We start from the raw sequence: 27,920 nt of genomic DNA, 5'->3' as shown, positions 1-27,920 counted from the left end.
CTCTGCCTTTTGGAATACACAACTTTTATTCCTGTGCTATTTATTCTCAATGGTTAAAAATAAGTATTTTATTATTTCTGTACATATTTAGGAGCTTATTGACACAGGAAGACAATCAAGCTTTGCTCTGTTTCATTACATTCATTACCCCTCCACTCTCCCCACAACATCACGAGTTCAGTAAAGTCCATGCAAAACCCAGAATAAATGGAGCACAGTATTCTCTGAATAGAGGTCAACAGTATATGCTAGGTTGTATATGTACATATGTTATGGTCTTCTCTGGTTCTTATTCAGCACATACAGACTCCTATCTTTTCACATCACACCCTCTTCCCCCATAAATAAAAGTATGGTGAAAGAGGGTGTGATGTGAAAAGGTGGGAGTTTGTATGTGCTAAAACGGAACCAGAGGAGACAATAACAATGATTTAAGGAATATTTAGTTAAAATGGGTCAAACCAATTGATTTAAGGAATATTATAGTTAAAATGCTAACCAACTGCAAAGAAGTCTGAATCCAGATCCCAATCTGTGATTAATGCTTAGCATTGTAATAGAATGAGCCAAAACTGAACTTTTGAACTTTTTCAATTAGTAATTGAATTTGTAGCTCAGACTCATCTCTAGTTATTGTGCAATGTTCTATGTTAAACTACAGAAAGGTAAAGGCTACACCATTCTTGTTTTTTTTATCAAAGGTAAAACAGAAGATCATGTGCTCATAATTTCTTTTAAAGTGTAATAAGATATTTTCTATATGCCTTTACGAAAGATAGGAGAATCTTCTTCATCCAGGCATTACAATGGATAGTCTCTTCCATTTTTCTACACACATTTCAGGACACAGGTGCATTTGATTGTGTGGTTTTTTTTCAAAGCTCATATCCCCCTCCCCTTGCAAATTTTGTGCTTATTTTTTTCTTGTCTGAAAGCCAAAAAAGCATGTCACATTCATCAAAGGGAGGCTGTGTGTCTGTCATCCAGGCCGATAGCCTGTCTGTGAGAGAAGAACTGATTGAAAAAGAGTTCAATTCAATCACCTTTTTAATTACACAGAATGTGCAAAATGCAAAGTGTTTGTTGTTTGTCTTCTTTGGGGGTGGGACTAGTTTTTTTTGAATGGTTGGCAGGGAAAACTCAAAAGAAAAAAAAATCAAAATCATTTGTTTCATTTTTTCTCACTCACTCAACCCATTTCATTTTTCACCAGCCAAGATAATAAAGGTAATAAATAATTCACAGGTGCATCTCATCTCTGTTTCTCTGTGGATTGTGTGTGGGGTTAGGACAACTTTCTCAATTCTAATTTAGCTTCCACAGCCTGTGAGGCCATCTCTAATTTTGACGATCATTTTAGAGAAGTAGGATGACGGCTCTTCACATTGGGAAGAGCTTAGATGAAAGCATTCAGGATCAGTCAGATCTGGTTCACTAACTGGAGCACTCAATACCGGGCATGACTTTCTTAGTGGATAGTGTTGTGGCCAAGAAGTTGTTTTTGGCACCCACCCTGGCTATTGCATACATCTGAAGGTGGGGCTGGAGCAGCTGTTTCCACTGAATTAAGTGAGTTTAGCTCCACAGGCATTCTAAAGTTCAACCCATACACTTAATTTAACATAGACTGTCAATGAATCATGCTCCCCTCACCCACAAACAGCATTATGACACTGAACAAAGCATGTCTTCAAAATAAGGAGATCTTCAATATGTTAAATGAAGATATCATTAGAAAGTGCTTGAGGTAAATAATTAAAACAGGCAAATGCAAGACTGGGGGAAGTCTGTTAGCATCTATGCAGTGCTAGAAGTGGTGTTGAGGTGTGGGTTTAGTTTTTGTTGTTATTATGTTAATGATTAAAGCATCTGAGTTAAGTTTTGCTCCCTCAGGAACTGGTTCTTGCGATTTTATGCCAGACAACTTCCTAGTACAGCATTAATTTTGTCCCCAACTACAGTATTTAATTATAAGGAACCCATGCCAAATGTCTCAAAATAAACCTCAAAAATATTTACTCTAAAGAGACACTGTCAAGGCTGGTAGAACTAAAATTAGAACAGGCGGTTTTGTTTTGGTTGGCGGGGACACGTGTGCATATTGCCCCTCCTTTCAGTCTACTTGTTTGTTTCCAGTCTACTTGTCCGCTATGTTCCAAATAGGATTCTTACGTACTTCAACATTTTGTCCTTTCAAAAGAAGGCAGAGTAGAGGAACGATGCAAAGATCCTCAAAATATCTACAATTCTATATAAGGGAGTGTAGTTTAAGGAAATGTGTAGGAAACTGGGGCAAAAAAAAAATGCCTATATATACTTCCCTAGAAAAATAACAAAGATAACTACAGAGAAATGATTGCAAATGAAGACTGCTCTGATCAGTGCTGCTATCCACATTTTGGGGTGGCAACATTTAAAAGCTACAGTGAATGTCTAAACATACAGCAGTCATTTAAAAATAGTATGGGTATAGCACCTTCATTTTAGTTTACAGGGGACTCAGAAAACCTTGCTGTTTATTTCCCTGGTCCAAGTCTAGCACTCTTGGGTGGTACAGAAATGTAACAACAACAGGGAAATGGAAGGTCTTTCATGAGGGACAAAATTTTTCACTCGAGATTGGTACTCCTGACCCAACACTCCTTTTTGGAAATGTTGATGTAACCTCATCCTGATATGATAAATGGTCTCTTACACCTGGGACATAATAAACAGGCCAGCTGGGAAATAGAGACAGACTTTTGCGGACGAGCAAGAGGAGGTTGAATCTGCGATGATCAGGAAAAAAATCACAGGGAACTAATATCTATTCAGATAATCTATTCTCAGTAACCAAACAAAGGAAAGCCTTCCTCACTAGGCTTGGAAAAGTATTCAGATGAGGTATATCATGCAGATATTTTCTGTTGTCCTTTCTCTATTTATATAAATCTTGTTTTAAAAAGACATGAATGCAAAACGACATGCAGGTGGCCTCAGAGAGGGGAAACTCCCTCAGCCTCTAAGGAAGTGTGCTGGAGTAAGCAATTTCTGAAGCCTAATCCCCAACTCATGGTCTCTGTCAGCCAGGGCATGGAAAGGGATGTCATCTCTCATTAAGGTGTATTGAGAAGGGCTGCAGCAGGCAAACACTGTATAAAAGCCTAAAGACCAGGGAGGAGACCAAGTTGGAAGGGATGCAGGAGGCAGCTTATTTGTATATTACAAATCCTGAACATAAATTATTTGCACTGTGTAACTTCATATGTGATGGAGCACAAACTTCCAACAATGGCTTGATGGCTATCTGCTTCATACCTCTATCCTGAAGACACGTGTCTTTTAGCCCGGTAGCTATTTATATATCGTAATGGTAAAACCACACATTTGTAAAGTTCATTTTGAGCATTAACAAAAGCTGAGGCTTTTTGACTTGCCTAATAATTATAATATCTGAACTGTGCTATTGTCAGACACAAACCAGAAATCCTGAACACGATGAATTGCTCACTTTTGTATATCCCTGTATATAATTCAGACTTACATGCTTCCCAAAATGTGAGTTTATATGAAATAATTTCAAACACATTCTAGAATGCAACACAAGTTGAAAATATTGTAACATCCACCTAGTGTCACACGATTTAAAAAACTATGGTCTCTTAAACCATAATATTTGGCAACAAAGTGAACAGATTTACCAAGAGCAAATGCAAGTACTCTGCATTACAGTGCCTTCAGCAAGTTACTAAAGCAGCAGAAACAGAGATTCTAAGGCATATAAAATGTACTGAGATTTTTTTTTTAAAGTTTAGTTAAGTCCAGAGTTGCTAATAGACAGTTATAGGTAAGAAATTTTCTATTTGTAGTCACAATTTCCCTTCTGCTAGCAGTCTCTCCCACAGTTCTGGACATCTAGGCTGCTTTCCTCTCTCTGAGGAAAGAGAGAGGATTAGTGTTTTGGTGCCGCATGGTCTGCCATGCCCACTCTGCTCCTTCTTGTTGCCAGATGAGTTATTCCCAGGCTGTAACATTTGCATAACATTATTATTATTAACAAATATTCCAGAGATAACAAAATAATTATGAACATTAGACCAAAGAAGACAGTCAAATGGCAATAATTCCACTTAATATCTGATCCTTGGCTCATGAGCCATTCATGGTGGGTAGAATTGTGGGAGATGTTGACATCAGAAAGGAAATTACTGATAAGAAATTTTCCATTCTGCAGAGCAGCATCTCCCACAATTCTGGATGTTTGGAAAGTAGGGAACAGTGAACAGATGTTGGGAGGATTATGAAACAGAAGTTCGGTAGGAAAGTAGTACCCCCTTTTTGTCAAAAGTGTGCATTATTTCTGCGCTGCCACCTCCAGCATCTTCCTGCCAAAGGAAGCCTCTGCAGAAGATAGAAGGCCCAATGTGCAGTGCTTAATTAAGGTGTTTGCTGTAGACCAAGTGGCCACTTTGCAAATTTCCAAAGTGGATGTACTTGCTTATTCCTCCAATGAGGCTGATAAAGATCTCGTGGAGTGCACCTTGATCCCTTCTAGGACAGGAAGCTCTGATAACTTGTAGGCTTCCACAATACATCGCCTAGCAATGGCGGACTAGGAAGTTTTAAGTCCCTGGCATTTTGGGTAGAAGCACACAAATTAAGGAGACTGATATTCTCATGGATTCTATATGCTTGAGATAGATTTTCAATGTTTTTCTGACATCTAAAGTGTGCCACATACCTTTTCAGATGGATGTTGTGGTTTTGGACAGAATGAACGAAGCACAACCTCTCTTGGGAAGAATGGAAGGAAGAATTTACCTTTGGAAGAAAGGTTTCTGGTGTCCTGAGCACCACCTTGCCCTTGTGGAACCTGCTGTAAGACTGTGGTAGAGATAAGGCTGTAAGCTTCAACACTGGCCTGGTAGATGTGACTACCACTCAGAAATAAGTTTCAGAGGATAAATGAAAGGCTGACACTGAAGCCAGAGGCCCGATGGGGCGGTTTGTCAAGGCCGTCAAAACTAGTAGAAGGTCCCATTTTGATCTGGCTAATTGGACTGCTCAAAGGAATCCACTACTGCCTGTGGACTGTCTGCCTGGGAGCCAGAGGATCCTGCGAATAGCATGCTACTAAGAACAGACACCTGACACACAATTATACAGGGCTGAAAGCCTCTGTCTACGCCTTCTTAGAGACAATCCAGAATGGCTGGAATTCCAGGATTTCTGGGAATTGCATTGTGTTCTTAGCATCAGTTGTTGACTCTGGACCAGATGGAGGAGTATACTTTTACTATGGATACTGTCCTAGATGAAAGCCATGTCTAAATGACCAGGAAGGCTGGACCGAGACCGTCTAGTCTCTCCGCATATGTGCAATGTGTCCAGCCATTTGATGGCATCATCATCAGCCAGGTGGAGAGCTGGCAGCCTGCCGCCAAAGTAAGTCAGTGGGCACTCATGTGACATAGTCTGAAGTTGACCGCAGCTGCATCACAGATCATTAGAAAAACCCAATTTAAGGAGATTAGCCATACAGTTGCGCTCTCCTGTTCAAAACTGGTCCAGAGATGACCACAGTTGCCTTGGCAGATCAAAACCTGATGGACAGATGGTTGGGTCAGTGATGAGAGAGTGACTAACAACTGTCATTGCTGACCACTTGTGATGCCAAGCAGATTTCACCATCCTATCCTGTGGTGGCATAAATGACCATAAAGGGCATGCAGAACAGGCGAGCTGGCAGGTCGTCGACAAGGACTGCATACAAAGGCAGGTCGCTGTTCTCATAGATCTTGGCCAGAAGCATGACAGAGGCCTTCTCACAGTGAATATGGGGTGGTGCTATATTACTAAATATTGGCAGCCATCGCAACAGAGTTGCACATAACGTCACAGTAACAATGCACATAGCTTTATTAAGCTCTACATCGACCAGTCCCATGAGAGACAAGCAACACCAGACAGGAGCTTAGTATTCTGAAATTGAATAGCAGAGGGTAAGGGCTCATGTTGTAAACATCCAGACACTCGCGCCCCTGGTTGAACCGGCCAATTTTCTTACTAGGCTGTTTCAAGTGCTGACTTTGGCTGCCATCTTCTTCAAATGGTTGCAGTATGTTACTGACCTATCTGGTGTCACAGTGAGGTGCGTGGTAACTACTCTGAGTGGGGGTACGCTGATGCAGATGACGACGATGAAGTTGATGGATTGGGCAACTAGCAACAACTTCGTGTTGATTCATGATGTAAAATAATGCATCACATTTCTGTCAGCCAGATGGTCCAAAGAGTACTCGCCCAACCTTTGCTGGATCACTTAGCTAGATGGATACAACCAGTGACCTGTATAGTACTTGATAACTTCCCTCATAGCCAGCATAGACCATCACTCATTCACATCAGGTTCCAGCTATCCATCATTCGAAGCTCAATAAAGTGCCAGTGGAATTTCCATGTGGCAGCCTGGGAAAAGTTCTGCGATGCACTGGAACGTAGTGGTTACCATTCCATCGTGTTGTATCCCAGTCGATGAAGCCTACCACCGATTCCAAGGAGCTATTTACAAAGCTGCATGCTCAGCTATACCACAGAGCTGGCAACCAATTTACACGCCCTGCCTGAGTGCTGAATGCCAAGCCTTGCTCAGGATATTCAAATTATCTGGCAATGCAGACTTTGCTCACCACCTGATTGAGTCTCTAGATGCCGCTAGATTCACTCAATGGAAGGAATCTACAGAGAAGCTTGACTTCACCTATTCCAGCCAGAAGCGCTGGAACCTGATCCACCGGCTGGGTGCTGCTCAACAACCTCCAGGTCAAAATCGCCCAGTGGTTAAGCCCAGTGAGGTTGCAAGCCATCTAATGCAGGTAGCAAAGGTCCCACTGGAGAAGTGATTCAAACAAAGTACACAATGAATGGTGCCAACTTCGACATCAGAATGTGGGTAGAAGTCAACTAGAGTCATTCATGATTGACATGCTATATAAGGCCCTTAACTCCATCAAGCCAAGCACCCAGCATCAGCTCTATCAGGTCTGAGAACCAAGGTCTCCTCAGCCAATGAGGAGTTATCAATATTGCCGTTGCCTGTTCTTGTTTTATTTTCTGGACCACCTTCCCCAGTAATGGAAAGGGTGGAAACACATAAAGTAGACCCTATGATCAACTGTGTGATCAACTGTGTGATAAGACATCTGTCCCAATGGATCCAGAGTCTACTTCCCTAGTGAAGTGTTTCAGCCTCTACATTCATACAATTTGTGAAAAGATCAGTTGAAGTAAGGCCAAACACTGGAGCAATGAGATTGAAAACCTCCTCATTCAGACATCTCTAGGAGTTGTTGACCCTGCATCTGCTGAGCCAGTCTGCCTTTTGGTCCCTTTTGATGAGGATCGCTCTGAGGGAAAGGAGGAACTGTTCCATGCACCTCATTATTTTCATTATTTACACATGTAGTACCAGACCCCTTGTTTTTCCCTTGGCTGTTTAAATATGCAACCGTAGTCGTACGATCTGACTGAACCAAGATGTGGTTCCCCCTTTGGGTGGACTAGAACCTCCACAAAGCTAGTGTGATCACTCTCAGCTCTCGGAGCTTTATGCTGTGAGTCTTTTCCTCTTCATGGCTCTTTGGGTCTCCAAATGAACTCCCCAGCCATCCAGGCTGGCATCAGTTGCGAGGATTAAAGGATCTGTAAGGCAGATGGGCAAGCCTTTGTGCACGTTGTTGCGGGCTAACCAGCACTGTAAGGAATTCACACCTGTGTTAGAACACACCTGTGTTATTTGATCTTCCATGTGTTCTGGGGAGTGGTCCCACACCTTTAGTATGAAGGCTTCAAGACTTCTGATGCATGAATGTGTCCATGGAATGATTCCTATGTATGACATCAGGAGTCCTAGCAGTTGGAGACATAGGGCTATGGTAGCAAGATAATAAATTTCTGGATGGAACCAGTGAACTTTTCTTGGCACTGATAATGAAGTCATGTGCCTGCAGGAGATTCACTGTCCAAGACATAGCCCTGTGTGCTGCTGACTGTGATGGAACTCTAATCAGGATGTCATCCAGGAATGGGTACTGGTGAGTTCTCTGCAACCTGAGTCTGGCCATCACAACCACCACTATCTTCGTAAAACCCTGGGGGCGAGGACATGTTGAACGGAAGTGTTCAGTGTTGATAACATTTCCTGCCACAGGCAAACCTCAGAACTTTTCAGTACAGTCAGATGGGGATATACAGATGTGCATCTCTTAGATCTATTGAAGTCAAGGAGTCCCCCCAGGATAGTGAGGGATGACACCACAGAGGACAAGGTCTCCATCCAAAACTTTAGTTTTCTTTATCCACTTGTTGAGCCTTTTGAGGTTAAGAATGACTTGATATTCTTTGTGCCCTTCTATACAATGACGAATATGGAGTAGATCCCAGATAACCTTTCTTCTGAGGGAATGTTTTCCATCACTCCTATATCCAGAAGATGAAATATTTCATTCTGGATCAGATTGTCTTTTACGGGGTCATTGGAGCTGGGTGACAGGATGAAGAACAGACGTAGTAGAGCCTGCAGCTCGAATGTATCCCTGGCTCACTATTTCCCAGACCCACTCGTCTGAGGTGAAAACCATTCCTCTAGTAAATGAGAAACCCTGCCCCCTAGTTTCAGATCTGTGTGGAGACCTTGGCAATCTTTGTCATAAAGTGGGTTTGAGGTAAGAGGAGCTGAGGTCCCTCTTGACCCTCCCCCAGGTCTCAATTCTACTCTTTTCCCTTCAGGAATCTCTTGTCCCTTTGTGGATACCTCTGTGAGAACAAGAAGTGAAAGGAGCACCTCTCTCTGAAGGCCAGTCTACATTCCCTTGAGAGCCTTTAGTGGGGAAGGGAGATTTGCTGCACTGTCAGCCACCACCTTATCCAGCTTTTCTCCAAAAAGGAGGGAGTCTGTAAATTGGGGCGCACATCGGACTTAGATTGAGTATCCACCTTCCAAGGTCGGAGTCACAGGTGACACCTGGCTATAGAGCTGGAAGCCATGGCTCGGGCTCACTTTTTCCATTGAGGCATCAATTACAAAAGCTATTGCTAGGGAGACTTTCTTCAAAAAGGGGGAGCCAAAGTCAGGGTGATCTCAATCCTTAAGGGCCTTGACATCTTCCAGTCAGGAAAGAGACGCTTCTCAAAAGCAGGCAGCTGTCACGTATGCTTGGAGGGTGGCAAAGGAGGCTGTAAAAGCCCTTTTTGAGAGTGGCCCTCATCTTTCTACCTGTGGGTTCCTTAGTCCACCCTTTCTGAGAGGATAACCATATCCCTGGTGAGGGACACCACAACAGCATCAACCTTCAGTGTCTCAGTAATAGAGCCCTTTGGCTCTGAAAGTTATAGAGCTAAAGGTCGCTCTTGTTAATATGCTTGCCCTTATCAGGCTTGTTCCATTCATCCCTAAGCACTTCCTCCAAGGAGGAGTGAAGGGGTATTGCAGCTGGAGGGGAGGATTTTGAGGGGGAAAACTTACTCAGCTTGCTTGCTTGCAGGAGCCTGCTCAGGTTTCAGAACCACATAGCTCATCTTCCTCAGTCGAGGAGGGGAAAGAGAAGGAGTCAGAGGAGTCATATCTCCTGGAATTTGGTGCCCCGCCCCTTTTTAGCTTTTTCAACCTTTTTTGCCTCTTTGGAAGCACATAAGTTCTGCTGAAGCTTTGGTGAGACCTTTTGCGACTTGTCTTTCTTAGAGGGTGGAGCCCTCTCAAGAGTCTATCTCAGAATTCTCCCCCGGGGTGCGTGTGGAAGGGAATCCTAACTTTTTCCTGCAGGAGTCCCCTGGGATTTATCCCCAGGTCGAGTGGTCAGGGTCCTCCTCACTTCTGGAGTCTCCCCCTGCTCTGTATTGGGTTCCTGGTCCATTTTTCTCCCATTGGAGTCAGTGAACAGGGGACCCCACCTGCCTATCTGACTTATATCCCTGGGACCTAACAGAGATAGGGACAGAAGGCTGGGTGCAAGCTGGGAACAACTCACCACCTGGGAGGGCTCCCTCACATACAGAGCACCAGTTGGATTTGACATGGTGCTTTCGTGGCCACTTTGCCATGCCTGTACGGGGCAGAGGAGCTTACAGGAGAGGCTCAGGGATGGTTAAACTCCTGATGGGTTAACCAACCCATGAAGGCGGCAGAATACTGTTTCCCCTATTACTCCCAAAAAAAAGTAGGGAGAAAAAGTTAAAATAGAAGGCGTAAGTGCGTGAGCAAAAGACACCACCACAGTCTGCTGCTGCGAAGAATCTAGCAGCAAGCAGGGGCAAAGTGGGTGTGGCCAGACCATGTAGTGCCAAAACACTGATCTGCCTCTATGAGCTACAGAGAGAGGAGAGCAGCCCAGATGTCCAAAATTGTGCCGATGTTGGGCTGCAGAAAGGCAACTACTATAAAAATCTATTAGCAAGCAAAAGAAAATTAAAAGAATGGGATTTAACAATAATAAATACTGAAATACACACCCATGTATACACAAAAAATCATGTATGGATCACTGTTCTCTATTGCAGGGTGTGTGAATAACAGGTGTTATAATACATACACACTAAACAATTATGCCCACCCTTTCTTAATTCAGGGTATGATTAATGCAGCCTATCAGAAGCCAGATGGTGCAAAACGAGAACCATCAATCAAAATGAAAAGACTGCTGAATGCTATCTACAATGATGTGCTCACAAATGGAAATTCTGTTCACAGATCCTAACCCATAATATGTAAAGGAAGCCATAAACATAGCTGTACTGTCCCCAAGGAACTGGAAGACACGGCTCATGCTTTGTTAGAGAGAAATAATATTCATTGCTGTGGGCTCTGATTGGGGAAGACACTGCAAGGCAAACCTTATGTACGTTCAATAAAAAAATTAAAAGTGGGCTCTTTAATGATTTTAATAATGTTTGCACTGATGACAGTATCTGTCAAACTGTCCATTTCCCATTTGATTTAATATGGAATACTGCCGTACATTTACAAAGCAGCTGCCACTGTCTCTCTGACACATGAATTGGCATCCAGTGTCTTCACCTGAACAGGTTTTATGAATAACCCCCAATCTTTGATTTTATAATAAACACTTTCTGTAAGCATTCCAAGGAAAACAAGTTTGGGGCCTGCTACATACAATAATGATGGCTTATATCTGATGAGTTTTTGTAGCAAGCAAGTTTTATAATAAAAAGTAATCTTGTAAAAATAAAAGGCACTTAAAATAATTTAACATAAGTGAGCTTATTAAATGATGCAGTTTGTGTGAAAATGTACAACAGCCCTCAACACACACACACACACACACACACACACACTCTTTCTCAAAAATGCATGATGGTGTGAAATAAAGGTTTTGTCAGCAGGAGTTTAGCATGGCTGAGTTATTCATGTATGCTGACTGAAATTTTACATCACACCGCAACTATTTTGCATTCTGCATATATCATATTTCATAGCAAAACTGTTTTAGAAAAAAGCTTGAGAGTTTTAAATACATCTTAGTAATCTATTTTCCTAGCTTTCTTCCCCTATAAACCCAGAATAAGAGGGAGAGAAAAATTAAAACTAATAAATTTAAAATACTTCAAAAGGTGACCTGAAATAGCATTTCTCTACATTAAAATGACACATCTTTAAAGATCAATATCTCACGGCCTTCATGAGATATTAGAAAATGTGTGTCTGCCACTGAGAAGCTGGTAACCTTCCTTTCTTCCCTTTAAAATGATACAGTGCTTCCATTTCTAGTCCTGATGGGTCACAGAAAATATTGGATTTAAACCTGCCCCAAGTCCAGAACTCTCATTGTGCACCTCAGTACAGTGTAACTTTGGGAGACACAATCTACATTTAGATTGAAGAAGAATACATTTTTGGCAGATTAATATTTAAAAAATGTAAACTGTTCAGACATTTGAAATGTTAGAACAAGTCTAGGAGAGGACAGATTAGCGGGCAGAGTACAGGCGAGGCCGACAATTGGAATACATCATATATGCTCTACATATGTGCACCACCTCCACAGACACTTTAGACAGACAACCACATACTGCACATGTCTTATGCATACACTATAGTAATCGTGCAGGATTAGCTGCAATCCAAAACAAGAGAAGAGATATGCAAACAAAAAATAAACATATGTAAACAGGCACTACATTTAAAAAGCAAGAGCAAAAAGCTTTTCAGATCTGCATTGGAAAGCAAACAACAAGCAAATAAACTTGTTCCCGACATTAACAGAAATTGTTCTAAATTCATTTTCAGATGATAAAAATCAAGCTCCTCAAATTGCTGGTAACAGTATGATATTCATCTTATACTTTAAGGTTGTATAGACTTTTAGCTACAGGGTGATACTCTCCATAGCTGGTAGCTAAGGGAATTCCCAGATTTGAAAATGAATGTCTGGAGATCAATACCACAAGCACACAATTAAGCAATAGGATACCCCAGAGTGTACTGCAACATGATATTACACCTGCAGCGTGTTGTGAGACACAAGACAAGAGGCTGAAGACCAAGCACCTTCAATTAATCTAAATGTGGCGCTCTCTCTGAGCACACATTGGAGCAATTCAGTATTTCTATAAATGGCCTAAAAATCCTTACAAAGACAACAACAACAAAGAAAATAATTGTAATACATTAGTCCCCTCATGCCCTGACAGTTCATGAAATTACTATAATCCTCGTCTAATAGGTGAAATCTTCTCCCCAGGCCCAGCAGAAGTAACTGGGTAGGACAGGTCCTGGAGAAAGAGAAAAGCTTGTTCTAAAGCCACTAATCCCGCCTAATGGCGAGAGGAACCTTTATAGGCTATTCTCTATAGGCAGTTAGCCGTGGGGTGGGCTGGAGAAAAACAGGATCAGAGTAATCATGTAGCAATAAATTCTCTGGCCCTGACCAGAGCTGGGCTTCCTGGTGTTGCCTCCCCCAATCCTATTCCTCAACTTCCTCCGACAGCAAAATAGAAATTGCTACCCTTATTACTGATGTAAGATTTAAAATAGAAATTAATAAATTAACAAGCAGAGCAGATAATTTTGGTCTCTAAGACACAGGTTTAAATCCAGGCTAGGGTAAGACATAAATAAGATCTTTGAATACGCGGTATTAAAATGGTGACAAATAATGAAAGCAAGATGGAAAGACAGATTACTAATTTAGTTTCTGTAGCACATTATACCTGTTCTTTGAATAAATAATAGACTCTGATATCTGGAATTCCTAATGTTTCATTCAAAACAGAACTGAAGAACTTTGGAACTGTTATCAGATTTGTTGTTTGCCGTGTTGTTATAGCTACATTGGTCCCAGGATATTAGAGACACAAGGTGGGTTACGTAATATCTTTTATTGAACCAACTTCCTTTGGTGAAACAGACAAGCTTTTCAGCTTGCACCTGAAGAAGAGCTCTGTGTTAGCTCCAAAGCTTGTCTCTTTCACTACCAGAAGTTGGTCCAATAAAAGATATTACGTAACCCACCTCATCTATTTTATCAGATTTAAAAAAAAGCAGGGCCAGGCTTGGTCAATGCTTGAACAGACTTCCCAGGAATAACAAGGCTGTGGCAGGAAGTGGTTTCAATGAGTAACATGCTTCCTTCTGGAGCAACACAGGTTCAGTCATGCTGAGGCATATTATGGGACTGTGGAGTTTTCATCTTTTAAATGACACACTGACCACTCATGATTGTTAAAGATCCCATGGTATTTTTCAGAGGCATTAGCCCTGGTCAAGCTGAGTAATTACACTCTATGTATCTGAAATCCCTCTGCAGTTTCAAATAGACATAGTATTCCTAAATTCCTCTCCTGAATAGCTGCTGTGTACTCTTGTTCAGTTGTTACCTTTCATTCCAGAGGATGCATTTCAGTGGTGGTTGAAATTAAATTAAAAAATAATGGATGGAATATGCATCTGAAAAACTGGGTTTCATCAGTTTATGTTTAAATTAAAGCACATAACAGTTTTGTATCTCTTAGCAAGTGTCAATAAAATCTGTTCATCTTAGTCACAATCTGAGGCCCCAGTTCGGCAAAGAATTTAAGCATGTGCTCAACTATTTTATTTATGACTTGGATGATGGAGTGGAGAGAATGTCTATAAAATGTGTAGATGATACCAAACTGGAACGGGTTGCTAGCACTTTGGAGGACAGAATTAGAATTCAATGATCCTGATAAATTGGAAAATTGGTCTGAAATCAATAAGATGAAATTGAATAAGGATAATTTAAAGTACACCACTTAGGTAAAATCACCTGCACAAATACAAAATTGGGAATAGTTGGCTAGGTATAAGTACTGTAGAAAAGGAACTGTAGTGGATCACAAATTGAATGAGTCAACAGTGTGATGCTGTTGAGAAAAAGGCAAATGTCATTCTAGGATGTATTAACAGGATGTGTCTGTTAACTGGTGAGGCCTCAGCTGTGTCCAATTCTGGGCACCACACTTTAAGACAGACGTGAACAAATTGGAAATAGTCCAAAGGAGAGCAATAAAAATGATAAGAGGTTTAGAATACATGACCCATAAAGAAAGGTTGAAAGTACTGAACATGTTTAGTCTAGAGAAAAGAAGGCTAAAGGAGGACATAGCAGTCTTCAAATACGTTAAAGGTTGTTACAAAGAGGATGGTGGTCAATTGTTCTCCATGTCCACCAAGGACAGGACAAGAAATAATCAGTTTAGTTTGCAGCAAGGGAGATTTAGACTGGATATCTGGGAAAACTTTCTAACTATAGGGATAAACAAACAATGGAACAAGTTACCTCAGTAGGTTGTGGAATCCTCATCACGAGAGCTTTTTAAGAAGAGGTTAGATAAACAACTGTCAGGGACAATCTAGGTGCATAATCCTGCTTCAGCACAGGGAGATGGACTAGATGACTTTTTGAGGTCTCTTCCTGGCCGGAATATTCAGACACTACATCCTCTGCTGTGTTTTAAAGTCTAGCATTTGAGCTCATATTAAGATAGTGGACTAAGGGAGCACAGAAAAGGGTCCAATACAACTTTATTTACTGTGTAGAAGAGTTTTTATCTGCATTCCTTTCACAGACTAACTGAAACAGACTAAACCAATAGTTTCTCATAATCATTTTGGCTTTTGTTGTTTTACTGTATGATAATGAACACTTTCTTCTACCATCTCTCATGACCATAATGGAATATATCACATAGCGGAAGTTAAGACAAAAATGAAAATTATAAAAATGCTTTCCCTGGAAAGAATCCAAACTATAGAAGTGGAACCCAATTTTGATTTTTTGTAACTTGGGAAAATCTGATCAGGGCCTTCACCTGAAATATGTTTGACCCTTTTTTTTGGATGAAGTCCTATAGCAACAGCTATAGAAAATTCTCAATATAAAGATTTTCGATTTCATATGGAAAGACTTTAAATGTTTAAACAAGCCCCACAAGGTTTAATCATTTGTTAAACTATGACATCTGGTTCTCCACAGGGTTTATAATATGCTTCTGGAGCTTGAGCTAACCTACGTGGCATAAAAATTTGTCTTATTTTGCAAACACCACAGGGCCCTGCAAGACATCTTCTGTGCTGCTACCTGATATCATCCAGGGTTTATGCAAAAAGGCCTGGTTTGCTGAAGAGCTTTGAGCTCTCCTATTACTGAGACACAACATCAGAGGAAAAACACCTGTTTTTATGAAGCACACGTAAGAAAAAGTAATAAAATGTTAAAAACAAGGAGTAAACAGGACAACTAGAAAGTTAATGGAGTATGTGGCTTCGGTGTAATTTGTAAAATGACTATCCAAAATGCTTTGAAATAAAGGAATACAAAACCTGGCTAATGTCAGTGAACCTGACATGTTATTTAACCTTTCACAAGAACAAAGGGAGATTTGTAGTGATTTTGTGAACAAAGTCAGCTTGCAGTCTCCAGTGAAATGGGTGGGATGGATAAAACACTAGTCTATCACATCCACACAGTTGGCTTTTAGGGTGGGTAATCTACGTAAAAAGCCAGTATAAAAAAACCTTAGTGCTTGATCATACACTCACTGAAGTCAATGGCAAAGTTCCTATTGACTTGAATGGTGCAAGATCAGGGCCATTACAACCACCATTATCCCCATGTCTTTCTGCTGGTCTCTGACATGTGGCACAGAAGCTACATCTACGCTGTTCTCTTGAGAGAACAAGTTGTTTTGCGTTGATTCCATATACAGTGCTTCCTTTCCTCCTGTAGGCGGTGCTGTGACCAACAGCCATGGTAGTGCCATGCCAAGGCACATCAGATCAATAATGGTTACAAAACTCAAATGGGATCAGATGTTTATGATGTTAACAACTGAAATGCAGGAAGGTGGATATCCCATTTGTCAATATCTTTCTGGTAACAAGCTGTCCAAATCTGAAGAAAATATTTTGGAAGCAGCTGCACCAAAAGGCCATGTTGAGGAAGACTATTACTTTTGTGCTCTATAAAATTATGAATATGCAAGCAAAAGTTGCATAGGCTAATTTTGCTAGAGGATCACACTGCAAATTCATGTCTAATAAGCTAAGATCTCTTTTAGTATTACTACTTTTCAGATTTTCCCAGCCCATAAGAACTGTGTTCTGGGTTATTTTTCTATGTTGAACTCTTTTAATAATATTTTTCCCATTGTATTATTGTTTTTAGATTTCTCTATATTATTTCTCATTCTGTAGGGGTTGGTTTGGGGTAAGTCCCAATTTAGTAAAATCTATGAATTTCATTAGCATGTTACTTATACTCTCTTCAAAATCATTAAGATATTTAAATAAGACCAACTGTGGTAGCTCACTAGACATAAGAACATAAGAAAGGCCGTACCGGGTCAGACCAAAGGTCCATCTAGCCCAGTATCTGTCTACCGACAGTGGCCAATGCCAGGTGCCCCTGAGGGAGTGAACCTAACAGGCAATGATCAAATGATCTCTCTCCTGCCATCCATCTCCATCCTCTGACGAACAGAGGCTAGGGACACCATTCTTACCCATCCTGGCTAATAGCCATTTATGGACTTAGCCACCATGAATTTATCCAGTCCCCTTTTAAACATTGTTATAGTCCTAGCCTTCACAACCTCCTCAGGTAAGGAGTTCCACAAGTTGACTGTAAGAAGAACTTCCTTTTATTTGTTTTAAACCTGCTGCCTATTAATTTCATTTGGTGATGTATTATGTGAATAAGTAAATAACTTTTCCTTATCCACTTTCTCAACATCACTCATGATTTTATATACCTCTATCATGTCCCCTTAGTCGTCTCTTTTCCAAACTGAAGAGTCCTAGCCTCTTTAATCTTTCCTCATCTGGGACCTTCTCTAAACCCCTAATCATTTTAGTTGCTCTTTTCTGAACCTTTTCTAGTGCTAGAATATCTTTTTTGAGGTGAGGAGACCACATCTGTACACAGTATTCAAGATATGGATTTATATAAGGGCAATAATATATTCTCAGTCTTATTCTCTATCCTTTAATGATTCCTAACATCCTGTTTGCCAAGATCCCCCATCATGTTGTATGTATAGTTGGGGTTATTTTTTCCAACGTGCATTACTTTACATTTATCCACATTAAATTTCATTTGCCATTTTGTTGCCCAATCACTTAGTTTTGTGAGATCTTTTTGAAGTTCTTCACAATCTGCTTTGGTCTTAACTATCTCGAGTAGTTTAGTATCATCTGCAAACTTTGCCACCTTCAAAGTCAATAGTTTTCAGTCATTTTATTACCTTTGCTTACCGTCTTGCCTGTTTTTAATGCATGTCTGGTGACAGGACAGTTTTCAGTAAGGTTTCACTGTTTCTATAATAAAAATCTGTCGTACTTGAACAAAATGCAACCGCTTTTCACTCTGAAAACTGAGGCACTAATCCCAAACAACTTGGTTATCAGGAGGTAGTGGAGTCTTTTTTCTTTTCTTTTCATGTTTTTTGATTAAGTGTTAACAACTGTTACAGCAAAGTCTTAAACCATAACATTAAACAGCAATATACTGCATATTTTTATATATTTGTATTCATCAGTGCTGCAAAACAAAAGCAATCACTGATTTTATAACAGCAAACCAATATTTTTTCCCATTAACTTAGGATGCAAGACATATCTGTAAGTGGATTTCAATTACTGAATTAAGGGCAGCACATGTCCTCTTGTTTCTAAGCAAGCCTTTCAATAAACAAGCAAGTCTCTCCATTGTAATATTTTGTTACCTTTTTTACTGCCTCCAAACTCTGTATGCTCCTAGAAACTGAACAGCTCTTTCTAAAAACCCAAATATTTGCCTGCTGATTTTGATTTCAGATGGTAAGAAAATGAACTTGGATACAGCTGATAGTTAAGTGAAGAAAAAGTAGCAGCTTTTCAGACCTTAAGATTTTCTTTTCCATCAAGCAGTGTTCAAGTGTGCCATTAGCACAAGACCATTCAAGTGTTCCTCCTTCAGTCTTCTTCTTTCAAGTCTCACAACATACCACAAGTGCACAAACAGCCTTATGTAACCTGCTCCAAAGAGCAGTGCTGAGCATGAAAAACAAACAAATAAATAAAATGAACCAATCCAGTGCCTTGTTTCTGAGGTTACAATGAGCATGTTTTCCACAAATATTTGGTCATATTTTTCATATGATCAATTAAATTAAATCTGAAATCTTTTTTCAGGCATCAGTACAAGGCTCTGTGCAAGCCAGTCGACAATAACCCAACAGTCTATTTTCCAGAAGAACACTTCAAAGCACCTGCACTCCTGCATTAGGAAACTTGAACTATGGCTTGTAATGTAGGCCTGACAAATTGTGATAGCCTTCTGATATAGTACAGTGCTTGTTCTTGGAATTAATGGCAGCCAGGGAAAGTGATTTTTGTTATTTTCCAAAGTCATAAATCCAAATCATTATCTGAGAAATCTGAAGCAAGAGGAAGTCTCTCAAAAGAAACTGCCTTTTAAAAATTCTGCCTCAGAAATGCAATCTGCACATCCACATGGAAGTGGTGCTGTATATGCATACTCACAGACAAACAAACAATTAACATTACAAAAACCAATTCTTTCGTCAGAAAAAAATATTAAATGTGACAGGATTATTGCCTATTGTTTTATAGCAATTCTGAAAGGGGGCTTTTCTAACATTTAAAAAAAAAGTCAGTATCTGATTTGGGGTACTCAGAGTATGACTGTCATTTCTTTTACAAGATAGCTCCTATCATTCATATGTAAAACAGAGGACTTTTTAAGACCAGTAAGCTGTGAAACTCCTAACATTGTCTTAATTAACAATGAGGAAGAAGACAGAGAACCTTGGGGAATCAGGGAATGCTAGAAATGTCGTACCGCATGGATTATTGAAAGATGCAAGCCTCGCTTCTTAGCTATATATAATGCTGCAACTCTATATTCCTATTTTTCACAAGCTTCTTTCAAAAATTAAGTCTGGTATTAATATTTTCAATTATGCCAGATGTAACTTTTTTTTTCAAATAAAAAGATTATTTCTATGATCTCTCTTCGTACTTTGGGTATCAGTTTGTAAGGACACTATACAGAGGTTACTTTTTCAGTAAGATGCTTGTGAAAATGTTTTCTTAGATTAAGTTATTCTTTTAGTATTTAGTCATTTTCTCATGCAATCAAAGTTATACTAAACAGTAGACAAATCAAAATTACAGATTTTTGACCCACACATTTTTTAAAGTAATTAACATAGTACGACAGTGTCACTCCTTGCAGCCTCAGTGCTGAGCCAGTTTTTGGGGCCTTGCTGGGCTGTTTCTGTTAGGAGGAGAAACTGATGATGGAGTCAGGAGTTTCTTTGGTGCAATCCTGTTTATGTATAAAGAAGTACACAAATCCTGTTTCCCTGAACACAGCAGAAACAAATAACAGGAGGCAGTTTACTTGGCTTCCTCTCTCTTGACTCCTTCCTAGGGCCGCACTCAGTACAACTTCTCTCACTGTCTGCTGACTTTTTGCTTCTCACTAATGTACAGATGCATATCATTACCACCAATCAATGCCCCAGCCCTTGCGTGTGCAATCAGTCTCAGGGGAAACCCACAGGGCCACATGACTTAACTTCTATTCAGGCGTTGCCATGATGGGCCATGCTTTGGGTGGTTGATTCTATTGTTTCAGCTATCACAAAACAAAAAGGGTCTTAACTGGTCCCTCCATTTAGTCCAAATGAAGGGTGCTTAGTACACCCATGGACTTCTACTAGGTCTGTGTTGATAATAGCCATTTACACCTTTCAGCATAGCAATACACATCATTTTATTATAACTGTTATCACTATTTCATGAGGCATTAAGTGTTTGCAGGATCCCAGCCATAGGAACTAATTCAGAGTCCACTGACATCAAGGGAAGTTTTCTCATTGATTTAAAGAGGTTCTGTATCAGGCCCATAGACAGCTAAACAAACTAATGAGAAAGGATAATGTGAGTTAAAATGGCTTAGTTATATGCCTATCTAACTGGTCAACCATTTGGGGCATTATTAGAGACATGATTAGGTGAGATAGATTAGATAGCTACCCTGTGCTATGGCATATGTGTGTGTAAGAGGAGGTTACTTACCTATAACAGGAGGTTCTTAAAGATATGTGGCCCCATCTGTATTCCACTGAGGGGTTAATGCATGCACACTATGCACCTGGAGACAGGGAATTTGAAAGTAGTGTCCTTTGGTCCATGCATCCTGGTTTCGACCACGGTGATAAAGGGTGGGCAGACTGACCACACCTCCAGTTCCCTCTCCACTGCAAATCCAACAGATCTGCAGCAGATGGGAAGGAGGGAAAGAAGTAGAATACCAATAGGGACCACACATCTCCAAGAACCTTCAGTTACAGGTAAGTAGCTCCCTCATCGTCTTCTTCGAGTGATGGTCCCTATTATATTCCACTGAGGGTGACTAACAAGCAGTACCTAAGCTGGAGAAGAGTGCAAGGATGCAGATGGGAGAGATTAGCGGTGGACAGCCATGCCCGAGGCATCCATTGCCGAGTCATGCATTAAAGTGCAATGCGTAGCAAAGGTGTGTACTTAACTTTACATGGCCACTCTACAAATGTCCCGAAGTGGTACACCATGGAGTGAGGCCATGGTCGAAGGCTGGGCTCTCGTTGAATGTACCAGCACCCCTATTGGCTATAGGTGGTGGGAGCCCAGATAATTGATAGCAGAGGGTAATGTACCGAGAAATCCACTTAGAGATATGTGGTATGGAGACTGCCTGTCCTTTAACCAGTTCAGCGATTGCAACAAACAGTCTGGGGGAATCTCCTGATCAGTTTTGTCCTCCACAGGCAGAAGGCCAAAGCCTGATGGTCACAGAGAGAATGGAGTCGTCGTTCCTGTTCTGAGGCGTGTGGATTCGGGAAGAAAGCAGGTAAGTGAACAGATTGATTAACGTGAAACTGGGAGATGACCTTTGGCAAAAATTTGGGATGTAGGCTCATGAATACTTTATTTTTACAGAAAGTCATGAAAGGAGGGTCTGATGTCATGGCCCTGAGCTCATCAACCCTTCTCACCAATGTGACAGAAACAAGAAAAGCAAGCTTCATGGAAAGGAGGGTGTAGCAAGGTGGACCCTGCTCCTGCTGTGAAGGGGTTTAAAAAGTGGCCTGGCAGGGCTTGAGAGCAGTGGCTCTCAAGGCTGAGCTGATTGGGGAAGTGGCTGCAGCTGGGGGCCACGCCCCAAACAGAGCAACAGGGCCTTATAACAAGGCAGGGAAGCCAGAAGCCAGACAGTCTCTCTCTGCCAGTAGAGAGAGATGGGCCTGGCTGCAGGGAGCTAGACCAAGTACCTGAGGGAAGCAGGGCTGGGGACAGGCTAAGGAGCTGGGGAGCTCTGGCCTGGAAAGCCCCAGGCTGTGGCCTAGTAGAGGGCTAAAGGTACTGGGGGTTGCAAGGGGCAACCTAGGGGTAAGCAAAGGCAGCAGGTCCAAACCCCCTTTGCCGATGATGAGTACTGGATACTGCAGTCTGCCCCAGCGAACGGGGGCTAGATAGAGACTGGGCAGTAGCCACTACTGAGGCGAAGTGGGGATAGTAGGGTGGGGGGTTCCCGAGGCAGGGGAAACCCAGAGAGAAAAGGGGTTACTGCTGGGGGCAGCACCCCATGTGAAAGGGCACCGGGGTCCAGGGAGGGACTCAGGCCAGAGGACAGGCGGATCACCGGCCTGCAGAGGGCGTTCCCGGCTGGAACAGAGCTAATTCCCAGAGTCACCAGCAGGAGGCGCCGCGGAGGAGGTAATCCAGGAGGAGGGGAATCCCCGCTGCTTCTAGGGAAAGTCCATTGTGTTTTGCCCAAGCATTTCCACTTGGCTCGGAAATAGTGCCTAGTGGAGTCCTTTCTGCTGCTGGAGAGGATATTCTGCATGTCTTATGAACATGTCCGTTCTAGAGAAGATGCCCATCCAAATACAAGGCTCTGAGGTGAAGCACCTGTGGATTGGGGTGGATGATGTTGCTGTTGAGTTGTGTGAGGAGATCGAGGAGAGTAGGAATAGGGATTGGGGGACCGACATACGTACAAAAGAGCTTGCGAAACCAAAACTGTCTGGGCTAATATGGGGTGATCAGGATGACTGTCGCTTTGTCTCATCTGATCTTGTGAAGCACCCGTGGTAGGAGCGGGAGAGGAGGAAAGGTGTAACTGAGTGGGTCCAATCAGGGGACGATAAGAGCATCGCCCTGTGAGTGGTATCCCAGGTGCTGCATTTTCTGTTGACTGGGGATGCAAAGACGTCTCTGGTCAGAGTTCCCCATTTGCTGAAGGTGTCCTGTAGAATGGTATCATGGAGTTCCCACTTGTGGTCTATCATGAACTATCTGCTGACCGAGTCTGCAATAACATTCTGTGTCTCTGGAAGACAAGCGGCAAATAAGATGATCTGGTAGGGGATGCACCAGTTCCAAAGGGTGACTGCTTCTGAGCATAGTCTTGTCACATTTGTTGATGAAGCACACAGTCATGGTATTTTCTGACATGATGAGAATATGATGGAAACAGATGAGTGGGAGAAAGCTTGGCATGTCTTCCTTACTGCTCAGAGCTCCAAGGAGTCCATGTTCCCTCTGGCATGTAGTGGGTCACATGCGCTCCCCATCCTAGGCAGGAGGCGTTGGTGATAATAGTCTTGTTCGGGGCGGGGGGCAGGAAGAGAATCCCTATGCAGATCTGACCTGGGTCCCTCCACCATTGGAGGGATGAGATTACCTTGCGGGGGGAACTGTTAGTTTGAGGTCCATGGTGTGATGATTGGGTGAGTAAACTGTCTGGAGCCACATCTGGAAGCAGCCAAGGTGAAGTCGAGCAAAGGCGGTGATGTATGTGCACAAGGCCATGTGGCCCCAGAGGGATAGACAAGTCTTGGCCATGACCAAAGGATTGTTGACTACACGAGTTATGAGTTCTTGCAGACTCTGGAACTTGTCTTGTTGTAGGTAGGCTCATGCCATGATGGAGTTGATGGTGGCCCCTATAAAGTCTAGACATTGTGTGGGATTTAAAGTTGATTTGTTGGCATTGATACTGACTCCAAAGGAAGAAAGGGGGCTGAGCAATATGGAGCTTGAAACTTGGGCCTTATGTCCAGACTCTGCCACCAGGAGCCAGTCGTCAAGATATGGGAACATGAGGACGCCATAATGCCTGATGTGGGCTGCCACAATGGAGAAAACCTTGGTGAAAACTGGGAGGAGTGGCAACTCCAAAGGGAAGAACTCAGTACTGGAAATGTTGCGAGCCGACTGTAAACCTCAGGAAATGTCTGTAGGCTGAATGAATGTCTATGTGAAAGTAGGCATCCTGCATATTAAGAGCCTGAAACCACATATCTTTTTCTAATGAGGGGATAATCACTGCTAGTGTGACCATACAAAACTTGGGCTTACTCTGCAACAACGAAAAAGGACACCAACTATGCCAGGTTCTGTAGTGCTGAATCTGGACACACTGTGTGTATTGGGCTCTGAAGAACATATAAAGCTCGCCAAATGTAAGTAGTTTTGACCCTTCAAACTATTATCACAACTGCTTTAACATCTTTTTACAACAAGATTACTGGTTTTAAAGGACAAGTATGATTTGTGAAAAAATATTAGAAAAGCTAAGCACTCTCTACAGATGGGAGAGTCAAAAATTTTCTTAGTACAACACTGAATCACTAAAATGCAGACTGTAAAGGCTTCAATGGCATTCTTCTGTGTCAACACATGCTTTTAAATTCAATAAAATATTTTAAGTGAGAATGGCGTAGCTGAAGAACTAAGAAAAATCCCTAATTTTTAAGTTTAATTTATTTAAAGCTCTGCTTATTGTGATAGCCTTCTGAGAAACACATCTCATGTTTATGAGGGTCTCAGGAGAATCTCTCTCTATTTCTATACATCTTACTGCAGAAATAGTAATGCTGTAACTCGATAATGCACCTAAAACAAAAAGATGACATAACAGTCAGTATTCAGCCACCAAGAATGCTGGATTTTAAACCTTTAAGACCCATGCCCTACATAAACACAAGCACAAAGGCAAGTATTTCAGAAATAGGAATAAATTGGCCAGAAATGGACCTCTGTATTTCTCCACAGAGGACTATAAAAACACTTAAAAAAGAGAATTTGGTGAAATCTGTTTCTAGAAAAGCTATGTAAAATTGTAAATTCTGGAAGCGGTTAAACACATGTCAATAATAGGATCATTCACAGTGTTTTTTTAATAAGCAAAGTATTTGGGGAGTCCTCCACATAAAATTATTTGATTTTTTTCCCCCAAATGATGGGATTTTAGAAATTAAATTTTTCACTTGAAAACTGTACATTAGTGTCACATAATATAATTTAAATATGGTAATGTTTAAAAATATACTTTTCATAATTCACATTTCATGCAACCCTAGTTTAAGTGCAGCAATTAGTGTTTGTAAAATTGAAATCTTCATTTACAAAGTAGAGTTTTGAATCACATTGCAGGTGGTTGTTGGGTGTATTGTGCGGGTTCTGGATGGTGTTAGTGGCCTGTGATATACAAGAGGTCAGACTAGATAATCCCTTCTGGCTTTGAACTATGACTGATTTATCTGAACTATCCATACAATTTGGATTCATGTGATTAAAACTAAAAACTAGGAATTTTATTGGTTGTGAATATTAGAATGAAGGGTTAAATTGGAAACTAAGTGCATGCAGCCAGAACACTTGCAGCTGGTTCTCTAGGCCCATTGCCAACGAGGAGAGAATTGCACTGGGGAAAACCTTCATAGGCAGAATTTTTAAAAAATGAGGAGGGAGGAGTCTCCCCTTACACTACCATTTCTTCTCTTGTTCCTTTTACTCTTTCAGGCACACACATGCATACATGGAGCAAAAATGAAAGTGCCAAAAGAGTAAACCTTGTTAGCTTTAAAAATCACTCATCAAGTGATTCTATTACTTTTAATAATTTATTAAAGGTCCTAAAACAAAGATCAAAAGGAAATATATCTAAGCATTTACATTCAGTTCCACATCGCTTCATGACTAATTTGTAAAGGAGTGTATAAGTCTTCACAACTGAAGCCAAATCATTTGAGGATACTTTGATATAATGCTACAAAGGATATGAACAGGAAGGCGGCAGGAGTTACAAATGGCCAGGCTCCATTAAGAGTGCTAATAAAAGAATAATGGAATTTCCTTGTGCAATGAATTTAAAAAAGTGTTTAGCACAGGAGAATTTAGACAAGAAGAAGAGTATCAAAGCTTTTGGTTCTTCAGTTGCTTCTCTTTATTAGATCTTATTTGATCTATTATTACATTTACCTTAAACTGCTCCAGCTTCAAAATGCAATATTCCCATCAGAAATCCTGTCACTAATTTCTTTTACTCAAAACATTTGTCAATTTCCACCAGCCCTTAACATCTGCACTATACAGACTATAACAAATGATAGAAGTCTCTCTACAAAAAAGACATTTCAAAGTGAAGGATGTAACTTGAAAAGAATTTTAATAATTATATATCATTGTTAATGCTTTTGAAAATTTGTCAATGCTCGAGATAATTGGTTGGTATGGAAATATCATAGTAAACTGCATGAAGCTATTCAAGAAGGAGTTCTCTATTTCCAGTACACATTTATTTGCTCCACACAGGGTCATAACTTACTAGCAAGAATGACAAGACGGACGTCTCACTATTACTTCTTAAAAATTCCAATATTTTCAAAATTGCACAAATACTTAGCGCTTCACAAAACAGCAACACCACAAAAGTAGATCACATATTGCTGACAAATAGTTACAAATCAGCTGTGCTTGCTTAAAGGACCAAACTCATGAATTATTGGGTGTATTTTCTTCCTCAGAATATCCAGCAGGCTTTCTATTAACAAAGCAACCTCCTCCAATCATACCTCCAGAATCAACAGGTAATCCATTAGTGTTACATATTTCAAGGCTTAACGGTCATAACAAGCTAACCAATGTACTCAAGAGGAACAAACTTAAAAAAAAATATCAAATACAACAAGTGTTGATTTTTATAAGATTCATTGTAAATCCATAAATTATATTTCTGGAAGGTTAGTGAGAGCTGTATGTTTCACAAATACCAAATCCAGAAATTTAGTTTCAGGCTTAGGCATGAACAAATGTATCACTATACATTTAACATATTACAATTAAAAGAAAGTTAAGATACCTTAGAGACACTTCAAGATCTTCATCATTCCCTTTCACCTTTATGCTAATCAGACAAGATAGTTATCTTAAATGTTTGAAATTGTTCTAAACAAAAAATACTGCCAGTGTATTTTTTTCTTACCTTATGATCATAAGGATTGTATGAATGAAACAGTTGGGATAGATCCTTTGTTCTTTGCTTTTTCTGCAGAATAACAATAATAATAAATAAATGTATTAGAGAAATTACAGGGCAAAAGACAGGAACGGCAGATTTTAAAATGCTTTATACAAGCATAGACATGCATGATCTGCAGACTTGTTAGTGGAACTGCAGGTGTGGAGTATAGATTATGCATGGTAAGGGTATTTAATATCACAAGAAAGAGCTAACATATTCTTCAAGAATAATTTTAAAGGTGTTACCTTAATAAAAATAAGGCACAGGTATATACATCTGTAATATCATTGGAATCCATGAATATCTGAGATGCATTTTAAGTTATTTACAAGAAATCATCTATAATGTTTTGGAACATACAGTATTGAAAATTAGGCCTCAAACCTGGAAAGATTTGCTTATAATTGAAGCATTTATTCATAGTCTAGTTTTTCAGTAGAATAGGTTTAATGACAGTTTAAAGTAGCCTCATTTATTATTTTTATTATTCTTTTGATGTTAACACCGCTGTAACCTTGATTGTGGACAATTAACAGATGCTATGATATTTAATGCCCCTAACAAAATCTTCTGTAACTGAAGATATGGTGCAGAGAGAGATGGGAAGAAAACAGTCGCTATGGGCTGAATCCAACTTCGACTGAAATCAATGAAAGACTTTCCACTAAGTTTAATGGAAGTTAATCAGACCATCTGTAGAGAAAATTAAATACAACCTTTCAGCTGCATCTAACTTGACAAAATGGTGCAGATTGCAGTTGCCTTTATATTTAATATAAAAATGTGCCTCACAGAGGCTACAAATCCCATTATGCAAAGTTCCATTTTGACCAAGGAAGCAAGCTCGCTGCTTAGAAAAAGATGGATCGTTGTGTACTCTAAACTTAAGTAAACCAGGGACATCTACATGCTACGTTCTTGAACTCTTAGGTTGTATTTTGACCTGTAGACTGCATTTAAGTCAGACAAGTTCACCATCTAATTTGATGGATCTATTAATGTTTATAGCACTTTGGACTCTAAACAGGTGGCTGCATGACTGCA

The 27,920-nt window shown here is 40.6% G+C and overlaps 1 protein-coding gene across 7 annotated transcripts in view; it reads right to left on the bottom strand.

The window, feature by feature from the left end:
* Positions 1 to 27,920, bottom strand: part of CDKAL1 (CDK5 regulatory subunit associated protein 1 like 1) — a 653,139-nt gene that overhangs the window by 150,851 nt on the left and 474,368 nt on the right. For all 7 annotated transcript variants that reach the window (XM_039521853.1, XM_039521854.1, XM_039521852.1 and 4 more), the window contains exon 13: positions 26,838 to 26,900. In XM_039521853.1, coding sequence (XP_039377787.1) covers positions 26,838 to 26,900 — 63 coding nt within the window. The remainder of the gene's footprint in view (positions 1 to 26,837; positions 26,901 to 27,920) is intronic.

Source organism: Mauremys reevesii, linkage group 2 (assembly GCF_016161935.1).
Source record: "Mauremys reevesii isolate NIE-2019 linkage group 2, ASM1616193v1, whole genome shotgun sequence".
NCBI lineage: Eukaryota > Metazoa > Chordata > Testudines > Geoemydidae > Mauremys > Mauremys reevesii.
Note: the sequence above shows the minus strand (reverse complement) of the source record. Positions and strands in the feature narration are given on the sequence as shown.